The sequence below is a fragment of the Xenopus laevis genome, chromosome 2L (assembly GCF_017654675.1).
Source record: "Xenopus laevis strain J_2021 chromosome 2L, Xenopus_laevis_v10.1, whole genome shotgun sequence".
NCBI lineage: Eukaryota > Metazoa > Chordata > Amphibia > Anura > Pipidae > Xenopus > Xenopus laevis.
Window position 1 is genome coordinate 132,174,990 of NC_054373.1, and position 19,295 is coordinate 132,194,284.

Genomic DNA, 19,295 nt, shown 5'->3' on the forward strand with positions numbered 1-19,295 from the left:
CTTGGTGGCTGAAAAGTTACATTTTAGTCTCATCTGACCAGAGCACCTTCCTCCATTTATTTGGGCAGTCGCCCACATGCCTTTTGGCAATCTCACTTATTTTTAACTTTAAGTAATGGCTTTTTTATGGCCACTATTCCACAAAACCCAGCTTTATGGAGTGTACGGCTTATTGTGGTCCTAAGGACAGATACACCAGTCTCTGCAACTCCTTCAGGGTTACCTTTGGTCTCTGTGCTGGCTGTCTGATTAATGCCCTCCTTGCCTGGTATGTGAGTTTTGGTGGGCGGCACTCTCTTGGCAGGTTATATATATATATATATATATATATATTATTTTTTATTTTTTTTCTCATTTCACTTCACAGACAGACTATTTTGTGCAGATCCATCACATAAAATAAGACTAAGAAACATTTAAATTACAGGTTTGATAATGAATATGTAAAATTCCAAGGGGGGGTGAATACTTTTGCAAGGTAGTGTATATGCCATTAAGGTCTTGTCCACTGCATATACACACTATAAAAACTGACACTATTATTGTTGAAGTTTGGAGATTTAGATGCTCTATTTCATCTTAATGCTTGATTAACATATCTTGGAAGTATGTCTTTGAATATATTATCACACTTCTAAAGATTACGGTAGCATGGACATACCAGTGAATACTATTTGCCAGAGAAGGGTTGATACAGCAGCGCAACATTTTCAGTACACACTCACACAAGAGAATACAAAGGGTCCTTAATTTATATATGGTGTGTGTCTCTACAGACTACACACTCTACATTTCAACTATGGTTGAATGGCTGACACAGCTACCTAAAAGCTTGTTTCTAGGTAAGAGGATGTAATGAGCTGAACAAATGGTGAACCTCAGAGGGAGCGGAACCAAGAGAATTTCAAAACCCCTAGTATGTAATAACAATAGAGTCTTATGAGAAATTTGTATGAAGCACAGCCTAGGTGAGAAGTGGCGAGAAGTGGTACAATATACAGTGACAACCACAGTCTAGGTGTGGACAGAAATATCCCATTGGACTCTGAAGAAGGAAATGCATTCTTGGGAGTGAAAAACCTTGCAACATAATTTGAAGTTGGACAGACCATTCTGGGGTTTATTAGATGAAAAAAGTAAGCTTACCTGAATGCATAATACCACATGTAATCTTTGATGGAAAATGGCCTGAGGCTCCATGATCTAGTAAATGCACAGTTTAGTGCTACAGCATACTATGACAGAATTAATGTGTTGAGACTGGAGTTAAAGAACCTGATTGGCTTGCACAGACCTTGCCCCAACTAAACACCTGTGTTGGAATATTTACAGGAATCACTGCCAAAATCATGGCCCAGCTACTCTAATGCTGGATAAAAGCAAGAAACAAGTCCAGCGTCTAGCAGCTGAATATATGTGGGATGAAATAAGGTAAGGAACTGTTGGTCATCCAGATCACACGGCTTGAGTGACAAACTACTTCTTTAAATGTCCCTAGTAAATATTCATGTTGTACATTTGATGCCCACGTGCTGTTGATCAGGTCAACCAACCTTATAGTAAGCTTGCTCATTTTTCGACACTACTTCAACCCAAGTCCTATATTTCAGTATTAACATCCAATTCTAGCAGTCACAATTACTGCTGTCGCCTAGAAAACACAAGTGTGCACTAAGCCGGGACCTTTGCTGTACCCTTTGGTAGGTGATTTTTTTTTTTATTCAACAGACCTAAATCTTCATTTGGGTGCCAAAAAACCATAGCACCGGCAAGACAAAATCAAGCTTTGATGCCATTAAAAAGAAAAGCACCACTGTTAAAAAACGTCCACATTATCAGAGTAATGATGACTAATTTAGACAACTGTAATATGCAGCTTAACTGCAAGATTGTAAACCTGTTACCAGCAGCGAAAATAGAAATAGAGCAGAGGTTCTGGAACAAAGTTCGAAGGTCTAATGACGGAAAGACAACCAAAAGCAAGGTGCATGTACAGAGTAAAACATAGACCTATGACACACTTAGCAGACTATTAAGTATAGCCCTCTGTGTGACCATTAATATGCATGTGTCAATCTGTTCCTGCCTTTGACAGAGGCTAGTTATGTCAAGCATGGAATATGTATATTTCCATTGGCCTAGGGACCCACACGCAGTGTTTCCATTCAAATAGATCAAACTGCATGTAGTTGGGCTTGAAGGTGTTCAGGGCAGGTTTTAACAGTTATGTCATAGGTTATGAAATATGCTAGAAAGGATTGCCAGATTTTAAAGTCATACATTCATTGTAAGTCATACATTCATGCAGCCTGAGAATGTAACCATAGCACAGACTCTCTGAGGAATAGCAAATTTGAGTCAACACTGGAAAAAGTTGCCCTGCAACAGTATTTTATGGAAACCCATAAGCAATTAGCTTGCATCTGTTTATTGGAGGCAAGATAATGAAATGAGACATCTGATTGGCTACTATAAATTTATGTAATATGCCAGATATGACCAGTTTCATTAAATTAGCTCAAAAACGGAAACACAACAAAAGCAAAACCATGGCAGATAAACCAGAAAACTTTGACTTGGCTGCAGTTTGTGCTAGGTTCATATAGCTGCCACTGTGGTGAATCATACCAAGATTAGCATTGTATGGAATAATTCAGCAAGAAAAACTTTTTGAATGCAGTGGAAAACCAGGGATGCGCTCACCTGATCAGTTTAAAGTATTGCAAACATTAGGTAAAAGGTAAAATGAGCCTTAAATAAACACAAAATTGAATATGTGACATGATATGTGACATGTCATAACCACAAAACATCCCAAGAGTGAAAGAATCAGTGACAGACAGTACCAAGTGGGAGATCCGTTGGACAACAATCCTTTGGAGTCACTTCTAAAAGTATCCAGTGACTTATCTATATTTATCCACAGCACAGTCAGAACTAGCAATAGAAAAGTCCCATGCAATGTCTTCGCCCCAGCAATCCATAATGCAGTTGAATAAAGTGTTCTTAAATCAAGCATGTTTATTTATATATGTGGATATAAGAAAGAGACATGAATGCAGTACAGCTTTAAAGGGGTGGTTCACCTTTAAGGTCACTTTTATTATGTTGTAGAAAGGCCAATTCTAAGAAACTTTTCAATTGGTTTTCATTATATTTTTTTTTATAGTTTTATAGTTATTTGTATTTTTCTTCTTATTCTTTGTAGCTTTCAAATGGGCGTCGCTGTCCCCTTCTAAAAAAACAAATGCTCTGTAAGGCTACAAATGTATTGTTATTGCTACTTTTTATTTCTATTCAGACTTTCTCCTATTCATATTCCAAAACAATGCATGGTTGCTAGGGTCATTTGGGCCCTAGTTACCATATTGATTAAAATGCAAATTGAAGAGCTACTGAATAAAAAGCTAAATAACTCAAAAACCTTCAATTATAAAAAATTAAAACAAATTGCAACTTATCTCAGAATATCACTCTCTACATCAAACTAAAAGTTATCTTAAAGGTGAAAAACCCCTTTAAAAATTTTTTTTCCCCAAGAGTGGTTGCAGATTTGTACTTTTTACATGTGCTGAAAGTGTTAGAATATGTTTGTCTTTGGGGCTCATTTCTGATAGCAGCATTAGGCACAAATATGGGTGCAGAATTGTGCCATCAAGAACACTCCTTAATAATGTATTTTATTTATCTATACATGTGTGGTACAGAAATATGTTGGTTATACCTTCTCTGCAAAAAAAGGACACAAGACTGCCCTTTTACTTTAAACTAGCATATACTGCTCAACCCCAACACACTAGCACCATACTTACCAATGGGAATATTGACAAATTTGATGCAAGATGCAAAAAAAAAAATGTTGTGCAAAAAAAATAGCATTACTATGAATGCTGGGAATAAAAAAAAAAAAAAAGCCTGGGGAATTGTGTTAGACTTTTGCACCTCATATGCAGTTCATATCAGATGTATGAATTAAAACATGCTGCATCTGTTGACTTACATTGCATTGTCATTACATGTAGGTGTAGCCATAATACGGGAACAGAGATTTTATAGTGTGCCATTAAAGCATTAGGCCTAGCAATCTATAAACAACTGAAGTCACTGGAACAACTGCCTGAAGGAGAGAAACCTTTGGTTTAATAACCATAAATATTTGATAGTTAAACCAAATTCACATTCACTCTCACACAGCATATCCTAGCAGAGGAAACATCCTGTATGTTTGGGCCCATACACTGTGCACAGCATATGGAGCTGTTTCAGTTGACCATATTATGAAAAAACAAACCCTATTTACAATTAAACAAAATAGCAGTGAATTCACTTATGTTGGCCACCACAACTAGTATTATTACTATTCAGCATGACAGAAGCAAACACAGGCATTTGGTGTGTTACATTCACATAAAAGCCTGAAATATTTGCTATGCAGGCATATTAGCCATCTCAAAAGCTGGTGTCAACTTCCGTTTCCAACTGCTTGGCTTAATCAGTGGTGGGGTGAGGATGCTGGGTATTGTAGTTCACAAGAGCTTGGTCTTATTACGGTTAGCTATTCTCATCTCTATATTCTTGTCTTTCCAAAAGAACGGATATTTTTTTTCTTACACAAGATACTTTGAAATCATAAAACTTTCAATATGTTTCTTGCAACTTAAACACATTTTAATAGCTTCCCTGGGCTTACACAGTCACTGGCTTCACAACAATTTAAGGCACACGCCATAATCATTAAACACGAATACGAGACTTGTTAAAACACGCACTTCCCATGCGGCCCATAATAATTCTAGACTTAAAAATAAATAAATAAAGATCGAGAACTCAGACAAGCACTGTCCCTTGCCAAGTGCTCTAGGAAGATATTACCAAGCAAGATTTGATTCTGACTTTGGCCCATATGTACATTCAAGTGAAATGTGCTTAATTAACCCTCTAGCTGCCAGGGGTTGCACTGGAGACATGGAGTAAGAGAACTGCCTACATTAGCCATTGTGAGAGTTTTCTCTGTCACTGCTACTATAAGTAACCCTGGAAAAAAAAATAACATGTGGGCAATGGAAGGTAAAAATAGCAAAAGCACAGATAACCACATACCCGAGTCCGTACATAACCATTTGCCAGCGTTCTATGGCCTTGGTGTGCAAATATATAAATCAGAACTGTCATGTTACCCTGCAGAATCAAGGTCATACAAATCAGACTTATGTTTCTACATTAGGACATTACAGCTCTCTATACACGGCACTAATAAAGGGCACATTTAGGATCCGACACACTCAGTATTTCATTCCAAGCAAAGCTGGAAGACTTACCGGACTGTGACTCGAGAAGATAAATCCTGAAGATCCCCAGGGTGAAAAAGTTGTGCTTCTTTTAATCCAAGTTTCTCACAGGCTCGCAGAAAGACGTTGATATTATCCTAAAACAGCAAGTAAAATATGATTGCTTTATGCTGCTATAGAAAAACAATGTTTCTTATCTACGTTCAAAACTCCAAAGTCCAGCAGAATCACATAAAACTCTGTAGAAAGCCCTGACAGTATACTGTAAAAAATGCAATATTTCATGCAAAACTATGTGCCTGTGTGTGTGGCTGAAAAGGTTACCTGCTGTAGTCAGTAGGCAGAAAGGTACACTTTGATGTCAGCTCTGCAAACAAACGCCCTCTTTCTGCCTTTGCACGACAAACCTCGCCTCTTGGCTCTTTAAAAATAACTACAACTAATGACATTGACCCACCCAGAAACTGTTGACAGTTCAGACATAGGAGGGTGAGGAGAAAAGAGGAGGAACGTTCATGTTCTATGATTATGCGCTGATGGGGGATACTGCACCTAGATTCTAGAAGCCGAGTAGAATTCTGACAGTACATAAATACATAAATAGACAGCAAAAAAAAAAAAACTCTATGCATCAAAACAAATACAAAGAATTTAGGAGTGGTATATTATTTTCTGGTTGCACCTGTTGAAAACTGCTCTGCCTATAAAAAGCCAAGAAACTTAACTCACACGAGCAAGTAACTGGCACTGTAAAAGAATTACACAGATCTTTTTTGTTGTTGTTGCTTATCTGAAATTGTACTGGATCCAAGACCATGAATGCTTGGGACTGAAGTTTATTGGATATGGGAGAGGGGTTTTGTAAATTGGAGCACCATACCTTATTGCAGTGATCCCCAACCAGTAGCTCGTGAGCAACATGTTGCTCTCCAACCCCTTGGATGTTGCTCTCAGCGGTCTCAAATGAAGTGCTTATTTTTGAATTCCAAGCTTAGAAGCAAGTTTTAATCACATAAAAACTAAGTAAAGTGCCAAGTAGAGCCTCTTGTAGGCTGCCAATCCACATAGGGGCAACCAAATAGCCAATCACAGCCCTTATTTGGCACCCCAAGGGACTTTTTCATGCTTGTGTTGCTCCCCAACTCTTTTTACATTTGAATGTGGCTCATGGGTAAAAAAAGTTGAGGACCCCTGCCTTATTGCTACCAAAAAAAAAATTATATTTTTTGTTGTTTTTTTTTTTAACGTTTTGCGGTCAGCATGGATTCATGGCAACTTATGTATCAAGAATTAAATAAGTATTATAGAGAAAAGACATGTCTGTAAGAAAGGGAAAATTGGCTGAATATGTAGATATCTTAATTGCCTAACAAACCACAAACAGATTGGATGGGTCAATCTGTGTCTGTGCAAATCCAGATTAAACATGTGCTGGATTAGATTACCATGCCTCCCAACACTTGAGAAACAAAGGGACAAAAAGTTGTTCCGCATTACACGTGGTGGAAATTTTTGAACATGCCCATCTTGTGGCCACACCCCCTAAACACCATGTCCATGTTACAAATTTTGGCAGGTTATGGAAAGTTTGAACACATTTCTGGGTGTTTTAGTGTCATGTTTAATGTGTAATTACAGTTACTAATATTGCTAATGACGGTGAATTTCCCTTTAAAGGAGAATTCAACCTGTAACATAAAAAAACCATACCCCCTACCCTACGTAGAGCCACTCCCTCCCCCCCCCTAGTCTAGCTGCCCCCCTGGGTAAATGCCCCTAACTTTTAAATTACTCCTCGGTGCAGATTCAATCCTCGGGAGTTCACGGAAGCCATCTTTTTTTCTTCTTTAAACTTCGGAAGCAGACTGGCATTTTCAGTGCATGCACAGTTGGAGTAATATTCCAGTCCCAAACAACTGCGCATTCCCGAAAGTCACAAAAATTTTTGGAAATTTTCGTGACTTTCGTCGAATGCACAGTTGTTTGGAAACGGAACATTATTCCAACTGCTCATGAACCGAAACTCCACACTGCTTCCACAGTTTATCAATTGTACCTTTGCTGATCTTAAATTGTTGTATCAACAAATGTATCTAAGTGCAGGCACTGAGTATTCTGGGCTCTCCAATTAAGTTTTAGAAACTTGGTATCACTTTCTGGTGTCAGTGCAGGAGATCAAAGGGAAGACACAGGGACTGCGGGCTGAGCTGTCAAAATCGGGACTTCCCCACTAAAACTGGGACAGTTGTGAGGTATGGATCACTGTTAATTTTTCCATTTTAGTCTGTCCAAAAGGACCAGAAGAGAAAATATGAACAGAGACAGAAATATCCTGAGACAATCCAATTTACCGGAATACAAAACACTCCCTAGGTGCACTCAAGTTCACAGAGAGTATCGCTTACATTTTGTTAGATACTTTGAGGCTACTTAAGTCTCCCTCTCCCAAAGCAGGTCTGGCCAAATCACCAAAAATCTAATGACTGAAGGCAACATCTAGACATCTCAGTTACAGATAGGTATATATTCACATAAAGAGCTTATCTTGCCCATCTAGATAAAACAATTGAACATATATCCTACATACAAGAGGGATAGTTGCCTTATTTACAAGAGGGATAGTTGCCTTATTTTCATGAGTATTAACAGTCAGAAATGTTGCAGCATGGCAAGTATAACTACTTCTGTTTCCCTCCTCATTGCAATGTATTGGGATTGTTATTCAAGCTGACTAAGAATGTGCTGGGCTAAATCGAGCAAATCTGATCATTTGACACCAGGACCAAAGACTATGTGATAATCGAGGCCTACAGAGAGACCTTTCAATAGACCAATGCAATCCTCATCTAAAGTGATATTCAAAACTTCCCAATAGATATCTACTTATGGTTGGCCTACCCCCATACAGCATAAGATAGCGACTCTGGAATGGTCTGTGTATCACTCCCAAAAGTTTTTATCACGAGTTTGAATATAATTATTTCAACTTTATTTAGCTTCTCAACTGTCAGCTTTGAAAAAACATGCCTATGTTGATAACACAACCAACAACTACCAGCTGATAAAGGGGAAGTTAAACTTTACATTAACTTTTAGGGGATTATGTAATAACATGGGCAAAGTTTGCTCCAGTACTAATCACCTAGAGCAACCAGAGGGTATCATTTATTGGCCACTTGGCAAACATCTTATTGGTTGCTATGGATTACTGTACCTGGGCAAACTTAATGTCTTATATTACACATGGGGGTTAGTAAAGTATGTAACAGACAGGCTATGTAACAGAATTTACGATCTGTGGATAAAAGGTACCACAGACTGTAGATTCTACTATTGCAGCACTTCCAGGTTGGAGAGCAGAGTGGCAGCTTTTCAAGCCGGTTGCTCCGTCCCCACTCGTTCCCCAGTACCTGCCTAGGCAATAAGCAGAAGCTTGGAACAAAAGGCCCCTGGAGCGCTATTGCCCAGGGACCCCAAGGCAACAGCAGGCACAAGGAATCCATGTACTGTTAGGGGGTCTTATAGCACAGGGGGTCTTATGGCACATAATACACACAATGGGTGCTTATATTTCAGAAGCCAGAGTGTCAGACATGAAAATGTATATGCACTATTTGCATTTGGGGGTCTCTGTACACCACATAGTTTGGTAAATCTATGAATATTGGGCACCAAGCTGTTCAGTAGACCACTGGTGTTCATATTTAGGAATTTTTCTCTTGGTACCTAATGCTATGTTGGAGAAAAGATGGTAGTGGAAGCTTTGAGGAGATTTTCAGGTTTTTTTATCAAAACTGACAATTTTGAGAAAGCAGTGCATCTCAGTAAGTTGGAGTAGAAAGACACGGTTAGATTTGGTTGAATGTGTACTTTCCAAAACTATATGTATGTACAGTAGAACCCCCATTTTACATTTCTCAGGGGGCCAGAAAAAAAAAAAATGATGTAAAATTCAGGAAAATGTAAAAATCAGGGTAATTAACTGCAGTAAAGTAGTTGTTTATTCAATAGCTGAATTGACTTCTGGGGAAATTATGCGCTTACTTGGGGTCTCAGCACCAGATACTTTAGTAATCCTATGCACAATGGCCATCAAACTGTTCAGTGGACCACTGCTATTCATATTTCGGATGTTTTCTCTTGGTGCCTACTGCTATGTGGGAGATAAGATGCTAGAAAGTGTAAACTTTTGGGTGATTTTCAGCTATTTCATCAAAACTGACAATTTTGGGAAAGCATTGCGACTCTTTAGTTTGGAGTAGAAAGACATGGTTACCCATTTCGCATTTGTTTAAATGTGTACTTTTCAAAAATATATGGTTTCCTGGGTAAACCTACTGTTCCAGGTTTTATTGGCTTTGGGATCCAAAATACACCCTATTCTACTGTACTGTTTGTACTTTTAATATAAGCTCAATAAACAGAGATTGTCACATTCTGTTATGGTAGGTTATTTATGAAGGTATTCATAGGAGGGGAAACATGCTTTTTTTGTTTTGACAAAAAGCTGGAGTTAAATGTATGCTCTGTTTATTGGCTTTATGTTGAATACAAATGCTTACCACTCTTGACCTTTGTATTTCTTATTGAATAGAAAAAAAAATTTGCAAAATGTTATAATTCATACATATTTTAGAGATTCTTAGTCTCTACCTTTGTTACAAATGAGTGGTGGGCATGTACTAGAGGTCCTTTCCCAAAAGCATAGTAGGATGTAAATAGCCAATCACGTCTGTGCCTCAACAGAGGGAAATAAAAAATGCTTCTCCCTGTCATTGCTCCCCAAACTGCTGTCTGTCCACAAAAAGGGACTGCCTGGTTTTTGGTGAGATCTAGAAACACACCACACACTATTTAATCCCCACGCACTCAAGGTCAGAGTCAAATATTCTTTGCTCTGATTGTAAAAAAATGTTTGCACATATTTATTCAGAAGGTGAATTTATCTCAATTTCTTTTCCATTGCACTCATGGTAACCTATTATCCTTATATTGCACCGAAATTTTTTTGAAAAATCAAGTTTAGAAATGGTGCTTCTCCCCTATAAAACTACATAGAAATATTTTATAATAAAGTTGTGCAGTTGGGGTTTCCAGGGACCAAGGTCCTGAAGCAGGACTAATGGCAAACATAAGCTGCTCTCCTGTAGAGCCAGAAGGATATAGAATAGTTGGCTGGCTGATTCCAGTAAGTTTTTTCAGGGATATTTGACCTCCGCTCTCAGGCAGAAGTTCAGTCATAAATTAATATTTTTATTATAATATTGTTGTATTGTACTATTATTCAGACACTACTAGTAATGGAGTTCCTCATACAAACTTCTCCATTTTGCTGTGGCCAGAATTGCCAGCCTTTGTGAATTTAAATATAGCTTTGGTACAATCATTCTGGGACATCCTCCAGATACTGCCTACATGAGTCCGGTTGTACTACAATCCACTGTGGACACTACCCAAGGAACTTCTATGCCTCAGACCTTTTGCAAGGGTTCCTCAGAAAAAATAAATGTGAACCCCCCCCCACAAAAAAAAAAACGCTAACATGTGTTACTGGCCCTCTACACTGAAAAATAGCAATGTTGAACATTATCTGGTGCAATGAAATAGCCTTACCCCTCCCAAACATTTAGTCAATAACATGAATACCACACTATTCAATCACCCTTTAAGTTAATGTTTTCACAAGTACAATAAATGGTTTCCTATTACAAATTCCATTTATTTATGGTTACTTGAGCTTGAAAACACCACCTATTTCTCTTCAACCCATTCTGACTTCAACCAAGAGAATCTGGGTCAATAGCAACTGCCTGAGTTAAAAACAAGGTAACATTTAAGCCTTAATTGGTTTTCTCAAAACAAACATTATGCAACATTAACAATATGTATGTATAAAGTGTTGCAAATTGTAGGCTAACTTGATATGTTCTTTTTAAGGAAACATGAGGAAGCTATATGTTTTGGGTAGGGATGCACCGAATCCAGGATTCGGTTTGGGATTCGGCCAGGATTCAGATTCGGCCGAATCCTTTTGCCTGGCCGAACCGAATCCTAATTTGCATATGTAAATTAGAGGCAGGGATGGAAATTCATGACTGTCACAAAACAAGGAAGTAAAAAATGTTTCCCCTTCCCACCCCTAATTTGCATTTGCAAATTAGGATTCGGTTCGGTATTCGGCCGAAACTTTCACAACGGATTCGGGGGTTTGGCCGAACCAAAATAGTGGATTTGGTGCATCCCTAGTTTTGGGCTCCTGGGTGAATCTACTATAGTAACATGTTCACAAAATTATCAAGAAAAGATGTGTTGTCTGGTGCCTTCTTGTAAATTTAGGGCTAGTTACCAAGCGGTGAATTGACATCAACCACTTGAAAATGCTATGTGAAAATAAGGCATTCGCCCATTGCCATTTTTACTTGAGGCAGCAGTCATGGAGGGCCAATACACTGGCCAGTAAGCTGCCCAATTGGTCTGAAGGGCCTTTATTCAGCATCTTAAATCTGCCTTTGCAGATGGTCAGCTTTACGTGATGCTTCTATTTTACCTATGGACTTTAAAGGAACAGTAACATCAAAGGATGGAAGCATTTTAAGGTAATTAAAATATAATGAACGGTTTCCCTGCACTAGTAAAACTGGTGTGTTTGCTTCAGAAATACTGCTACCGTTTATATAAACAAGCTGCTGTGTTGCCACAGGGGCAGCCATTTCAGTTAAAATACAGCTCTGTAAAAAACTACTTTAATTCTAACACAGGAATCTAAACCCACTGCATTCAATAGAGTTTATCTGCTATATAACCTGTGCATTTTCTCCCATTTCAGATTTAATGGCTGCTTATTTACTTATACTATAGCAGTGTTTCTGAAGTAAACACGTTATACAGAGCAACAGTACATTCAATGTTGATTACTTTAAAATAGGGATGCACCGAATCCAGGATTCGGTTCGGGATTCTGCCTTTTTCAGCAGGATTCGGATTCGGCCGAATCCTTCTGCCTGGCCGAACTGAATCCGAATCCTAATTTGCATATGCAAATTAGGATTCGGATTCGGTTCGGTATTCGGCCGAATCTTTTGCAAATTATTCGGGGGTTCGGCCGAATCCAAAATAGTGGATTCGGTGCATCCCTACTTTAAAACAATTTTATTTTTGGTGTTACCCTTCCTTTAATGGATTACACAAGGTGTAAAGTTGTGTAAAATATAAAAGACATATCCTTAATCAACGTTTATTTTAGACAGTTTTTCCAACTTAATCATTATACACAGCATGATAAATAGGCGCCTTAGAATCTTTACCGTATGTGTTACCATGAACACATGTATAACAGTGCCCACACACATATCAATAACTGCTCCTAACTGAACAGCACTAGTCACAAAGTTTCCCAAAAAAACTGCAACCGATGCGGCAACATTGTGGAAAAGGAAGCCAAAGCTTCTCTTCCATGTTCCTGTAAACCATTTAGCCACTAAACTAAGGTGCCCATAGCTGTTACGATTTTTAAAAGATCTTTTTGTTATCGTAGGCCCTAATGATGAAGCTAGGAAACTGTGCGCAACTGCCTGCTTGGACAATTGGACAATGGATACATTTCACTGTGAACAATGCAAATTTTCTAATCTATAAAAACCAATGCCGGATGAAAATTGCTAGATGCACCATAGTTCGGTGCCCACTAACTAAGCACTTTTAGCCTCCTGCCCTCCAGTTCAGGCTAGTCCTTCCCAATTCATCCAGCTCTTTTTAAACCTTTAGGTTACTTCACTGTGTTTACTTGATCTCTGTAATATATATCTGAGGAACGACGGGGTAATAATAATTATAAGAAGAACTTTAAAGCCCCAGAACACCACAAGGTACTTTTGCCAAGTTCTAGTATGTGGAAATTATTCATCTAGAGTCAAAAGGATCATGTTACTATTTTTGATAAACAGGCAGGGGAGTGATTATCATTAGACATATGAATATCTCTCCATTGTGCTCATAATTTCCCTAGAAGTGAAGGCAAGTTGCATAATGAGCAGATAGGGACAGATCCTCTGTAAGCCTCTGACATAGCATGCATTCCAACCATGAAGTACATGGACTGCAAAGAATTTCACACAAGTGTAGGGGATAGACACTTCAATATACTCATACACTAAATTTATCTCAAATATTATGCAGATTTCTTTATTTTCTCTTCTGAAATGTTTTTGTAATTTATTTAGTTGCCCTTAAACTTGCAGGGTATATTACTCTTATAAAACTGAACAGGGGGAAGAAAATAGCATTCCTATGTTTTTCTATAAAATATATAAAATTCACTTGATTTGCTTTGAAAACAGATTAAATTTATTAAGCTTTTTTTTTTTTTTTTAATAGATAGATTTTTTTTAACAGATGTAGTAGAGTGAGGAGGTTGAACAGTGTCCTTAAGGGTAATGCAACACTGAAATCTGTATATCTAATGCATGCAATGACAGGAAGGCACCAGAAGCAAAAGTCAAACACAAAGATGAAGCAGATTTTCTGGTGCAGTAGCAACAGAAAATACATTTACATACGATGGGCAGTTAAAGGAAAACTATACCCCCAAAATTAAGACTTAAGCAACAGAGTTTATATCAAATTATTTGGCATATTAATGAATATATATATTTGAACCATTTAGTGATGATCTCTGTGCTGCGTCAGAGATCACCTGACCAGAAATACTACAACTGTAAAAGGAAGAAGTGTGGAAGAAAAAGACAGAACTCGGTCTGTTAATTGGCTCATGTGACCTAACATGTATGGTTTGTTAGTTTGTGTGCACCGTGACAAACGGGGACGGCCGTAATTTTTTAAAAAGGCAATTTTCTAATTATGATTACCTAGTGGCACATACTACTAAAAAAGTATATTGTTATGCCAATGGTTTATTTACATGAAGCTATTTTATGCATTTTATTTTTATATATTGTTTGGGGGTATAGTTTTTATTTAAGCAGGCCACAGTTGTTCCAATAATACTGTATTAATGTGTATGGTGCACCTTTTTTAAGCCCAACTGATATCCATGTACTATGGATATTGGGCAGGTTTAAAAAAACGTCATCTGCCAATGCATCACGTTGGCCAGTTGAGTTCAGCAGAACTGTAAAGATTAGAATGAAGGATACATTAAGACAAATGACACAGTTACCTTTTCTTGCTGCAGGCAAGCAAAAGTTTTAAGCTCGAATATACTATAAATGCAAAATCATTGCAGTTGGTACGGCAACACATTTTTCCTTTTTATGTGTGTAAAATACCCTGCACCATTATTCAGTACAGGGCCTTTTGTTCCCACTACCCCCTCCCAAGCATGAAACATTGATCCATGTTGTCAGTCATAGTAAACCAGTGTTTCTCTACACAATACAATCCCCACCAACAATGCATTTGAGAGGTATGTTTTGACAATATCCAAGGCTGACTTATTGTCTCTAACGTAACTAAGAATGCCCAGACTTTAGCAATGTGGTGTCAACTTAGTACATCATGGCCTAAAACCTTACAATACCAATGAGTGCATGCACAACACAGAAATCTCATGAAAAAAAATGCTATACTTGCCGTGTACCCATCATAAGGGAAATGTGGTGTGGGGCTCCTTAAACAGTAACCTGGGCTGATGCATCTTTTTGGGAAAAGCACCAACCCAGGGTAACGGGTAAGCAACTGAAATCACACGGGGGTCTCTAACCACTTGGAACCCCTGGTGATTTTACCCTTCCATGTCCTTTGAAAGAACATCTCCCACTTTTCATGCCACATTAAAGGGGTGTTCACCTATAAGTTAATGTTTAGCGTGTTATAGAATGGCTAATTCTAAGCAACTTTTCAGTTGTTTTAATTTTTTTTTACAGTTTTTTTTTTTTAATTATTTGCCTTTTTCTTCTGATTATTTCCAGCTTCCAAATGGGGGTCTGTGACCCCATCTAAAAAATAAATGCTTTATAAGGCTACAAATTTATTCTTATTGTGACTTGTTTTATTATTCATATAACTACTCAGACCTACTCCTAATTATATCCCAGGCTTTCAATCAATTCATGGTTGCCACTAGAGCTACTAAATAAAGAGCTAAATGACTCAAAAATCAGAAATAAAAACTGAAAACCAGTTGCATCTCGTCTCAGAATATCACACTCTAGATCAGTGATCCCCAACCAGTGGCTCGTGAGCAACATGTTGCTCAACAACCCCCTCGGATGTTGCTCCCAGTGGCCTCAGAGCAGGTGATTATTTTTGAATTTCTGACTTGGAGGCAAGTTTTGGTTACATAAAAACAATGTGTACTAACAAACAGAGACTCCTGTTAGCTACCAGTGCACATAGGGGCTACCAATAGCCAATAACAGCGCACATAAGGGCTACCAATAGCCAATCACAGCCCATATTTGGCACCGTCATGAATTTTTGTCATGCTTGTGTTGCTCCCCAAGTTCTTTTTACATTTAAATTTGGCTCACAGGTATAAAAGGTTGAGGATCACTTCTCTAGATAATAAAAGTTTACTCAAAGGTGAACAAACCCTTTAAAAAAAATCTATACGAGAAGTACCTTGAATGTTAATCTTATAAAGCGTTTTGTGGACAATAACATGCAGATTGGACTTACAGGTTACCAGTGCAATCAACCTTGTGGGCACCGATGATTTTAACGGATTACAAAGGCATCTTTGGGTATATAGTTCTATTTATAGTGTAGAGCAGTCACTGTTGCTATTATTACATGGCATGCATAATGACACGTACAAAAAAACATTTATTTTTTAAAAAATGTATTCTTAATAGCGACTTCCACCAGAAACAATGTAAAATAACAATGGCAAATATGGTGTTTGCATGGTGTAAACCAAAACATACCTTGGTAAATTTGTCATTTATTTTACACAGCTTTTTACACTGTTTTTTTTCCAGTGAATTTCACTTTACACAGCATAATAAATATGCCCCTTACGTTTTACACAAATAGCACACATGGGGTTTTAACTGTACACAAGCATTAATGACCCTATTCGCCGGTCACAGATTTCTATAAAGATGTAAACTCTATTTCTTTGACTCAAGTTTGAACAGATCTACATTCCCATCTAACGATCGAATATATCTACATTCCACAACCAAAAATATCTGAACGAAACAACATTAAATGAATCATATCCAAATTATCCTAAATAATTGGAGTACCAGATTTCCTTCCAAACCCAAGCTAAGGATTCAGGACATCCAAATGCAATACACTCCCTTAGCTGCTTGCTCTTTCTGCATGCTCTACTTCTCTTGGAGGTGCTTTTATTCATCAGCATTCCTTCTCAAATAGACTGAGCTTGTACATTTGTTCCTGTATATTGGCACTGGTACGACTTGCCAAAATCATAACTGAAAATAGTACAAAACATGGCCAAATTATCCCCTGTATCAAGGCCAACAATGTTACATTTCTGCCATAATCACTAGGGATGCACCAAATCCACTATTTTGAATTCGGCCGAACTCCCGAATCCTTTGTGAAGGATTTGACGAATACCGAACCGAATCCAAATTTGAATATTCAAATTAGTGGTGGGAAGGGGAAAAAATTTTTACTTCCATGTTTTGTGACAAAGTCACATTATTTCCTTCCCCACCCCTAATTTGCATATGCAAATTAGGATTCTGATTCGGTTTGGCCAGGCAGAAGGATTCGGCCGAATCCGAATCCTTCTGAAAAAGGCCGAATCCCGAACCGAATCCTGGATTCAGTGCATCCCTATTAATCACACACTATATTTTTCCAGCTCCTCGCATGATCTTTAATAAATCTCTCCAGACAAAGGTTTTGAAGGCATTAGATAAATATGCTGGCTTACTATTATATCCTACATATACCTTGGTTACCACAGTCTCTATGTATTTAAGTTAAGGCAGATGAGATACAAATTTTTATCATAGGCTTTCTACAGTTCTGTTTTACCTTTATCCATCCTTTCTGTTTTCTTTACTAATTTTTACTTTTTAATAGCACAAAATATAGGCAACTTGAAAAGTGGTATGCGTTCGTAATAAATATTACAGGTGTCACAGCTTAAATTAGTCTAGTACTCACATTTGGTAATAATGCCTGTTGCAAATAAAGTACCTACTTTAACAGCAAATAAATACATTGGACTGAGGATATGGTTCTAGCATTTCATGGCAAGGTCAGGTCCACCGAATTATGACACACAGCAGCACAATCTGACCTCTAGTATATTTTTTATTATATCTATGTCCTGAAAACAATCAACCTATGGCAATAGAAAGGAACTACATTTGCCTATCTGTGTTCAGATAGATTTCGGACAGAAAAAGCACAACTGTTCCCTGTGATTACTGACAGGTCATATAAGGAAGGCCACCCCAACGTGAAATTAAGTTATGTTAAAATATTTTTTAAAACACCACAGGTAAAGTATTTTTTTTGATCGAATTCACTTCTCTGCATTTGTTCAGATGACCCATCCCCAATTTATATACTCAATTTATAAAAGGTGTATAGATTCTCTTTAGCAGCTTGGTATGCCAGTGTGTGTTACATTTACAAGAAAACATTGTTCTGAGTAGGAACAGTCATCATTGCTTGGATCAGAAACCCTCATCCAGAGACTGTAATTTAACTGTGCCCTCCAGTGGCTCATTATCATGGGAAATGGGAGTGCTTGTTTGGTTTACAACAGAGCATGTTTAATCATGCTTTCTAAACCAATAATTTAGGTAGTATAATATATCATTAAGGTTTGCTTGAGCTGTCCAGAGAGAAAATTGTGACATAACTGTTGCTGAAATATTACATAACCAACCGCAATGTGGGACAGAGCTTAGTCTACGCCAGTAGAAACTAGAAAAGAAGCAGTAGATCCTAGTCAAATATAGCCCATGCTAAAATTTTCTTTTTTAAAATAATTTTATTATTTTTCATCACCTGGAATAAAACTAGGACTCCCTTTGCTGCTAGCTAACTAACTGCTATGTGGGAACAAATGTGGTCAGACTAGTTTGTACTGTATATCAGCCCTTAAAATTATACTTGCTATCCACAGTTCAATTATATGTTTCCATAGCTTCTACAATGTTACAAGCTTTTGAATACAGATGAAAATAATGATGGATAAACAAAAAAAAAATATAGCAAAAATATGGGGGACAGTAAATTGTGGGTAGACAAAGGCTCTCTGTAAATATACATCAAAAAAGAAGAGCAGCCATAACATGGCTGAAGCATTCTAAGAGGTATATTTATTTTGCTGTGTAAAACTAAATTAGATGAAAAAAATGGTGTAAAAAGCGCTGTAAAAATGTGTGCACGTTTACGGCATGCGAAAGCCAGATTTGCCGCTATTATCATACATGGCTGCAGAAGTCACTAAGAAAAATCACAATTTTACACCATTTTTCAACGGCGAAGCCTGGCGATGTGTGGTGTATTACCCTCTGTTTTTTAACACAGCATAATAAATATGTCCCTAAATGTATAGACCCGTTCTATATATGGTAACTAGATGATGAAGTCTAAAGACAAGGGATACATATTCTGTACACGACACATGTATGATTGCTGGCTATGATTTAGTAGTAGGGGGGCCTCCTGATCTCTATATCAGTGCTTATTTGTATGGACGTGGGAATGTCACTGGCTGGTAAAAATTATGCATGATGCAGGTGTTATTAATAGGGAAGAATTATTTAAAAAAAACCTGGCTGGTAGTTTTTCCAGAAAAGTAGACAGACCTTTTGAAGGTGCTTTATATATTGTCTTTCTGCAATTGTACATCTTTTTCAGATAACTGTAGATTATAAATTGTTACCCAACCTAATAAATATAACAATAAAACCTGCTTGTTAGGGGAGTGCAGTCATTAGAAAACATTGTTCAACCCTCTGGTATTTGGGGGAGATTCTTAACACAGTATGAGCAGTGAGCAACAGGTTGTGACCTGGCAATAATCTGGGTGCGACATAGGTGTGGCCA

At 37.7% G+C, this 19,295-nt stretch overlaps 1 protein-coding gene across 23 annotated transcripts in view; it reads right to left on the minus strand.

Moving 5' to 3' along the window:
- Positions 1-19,295, minus strand: part of lmo7.L (LIM domain 7 protein L homeolog) — a 111,554-nt gene that overhangs the window by 54,099 nt on the left and 38,160 nt on the right. For all 23 annotated transcript variants that reach the window (XM_041580789.1, XM_041580796.1, XM_041580794.1 and 20 more), the window contains one exon: positions 5,319-5,425. In XM_041580789.1, the coding sequence (XP_041436723.1) occupies positions 5,319-5,425 (107 nt within the window). The remainder of the gene's footprint in view (positions 1-5,318; positions 5,426-19,295) is intronic.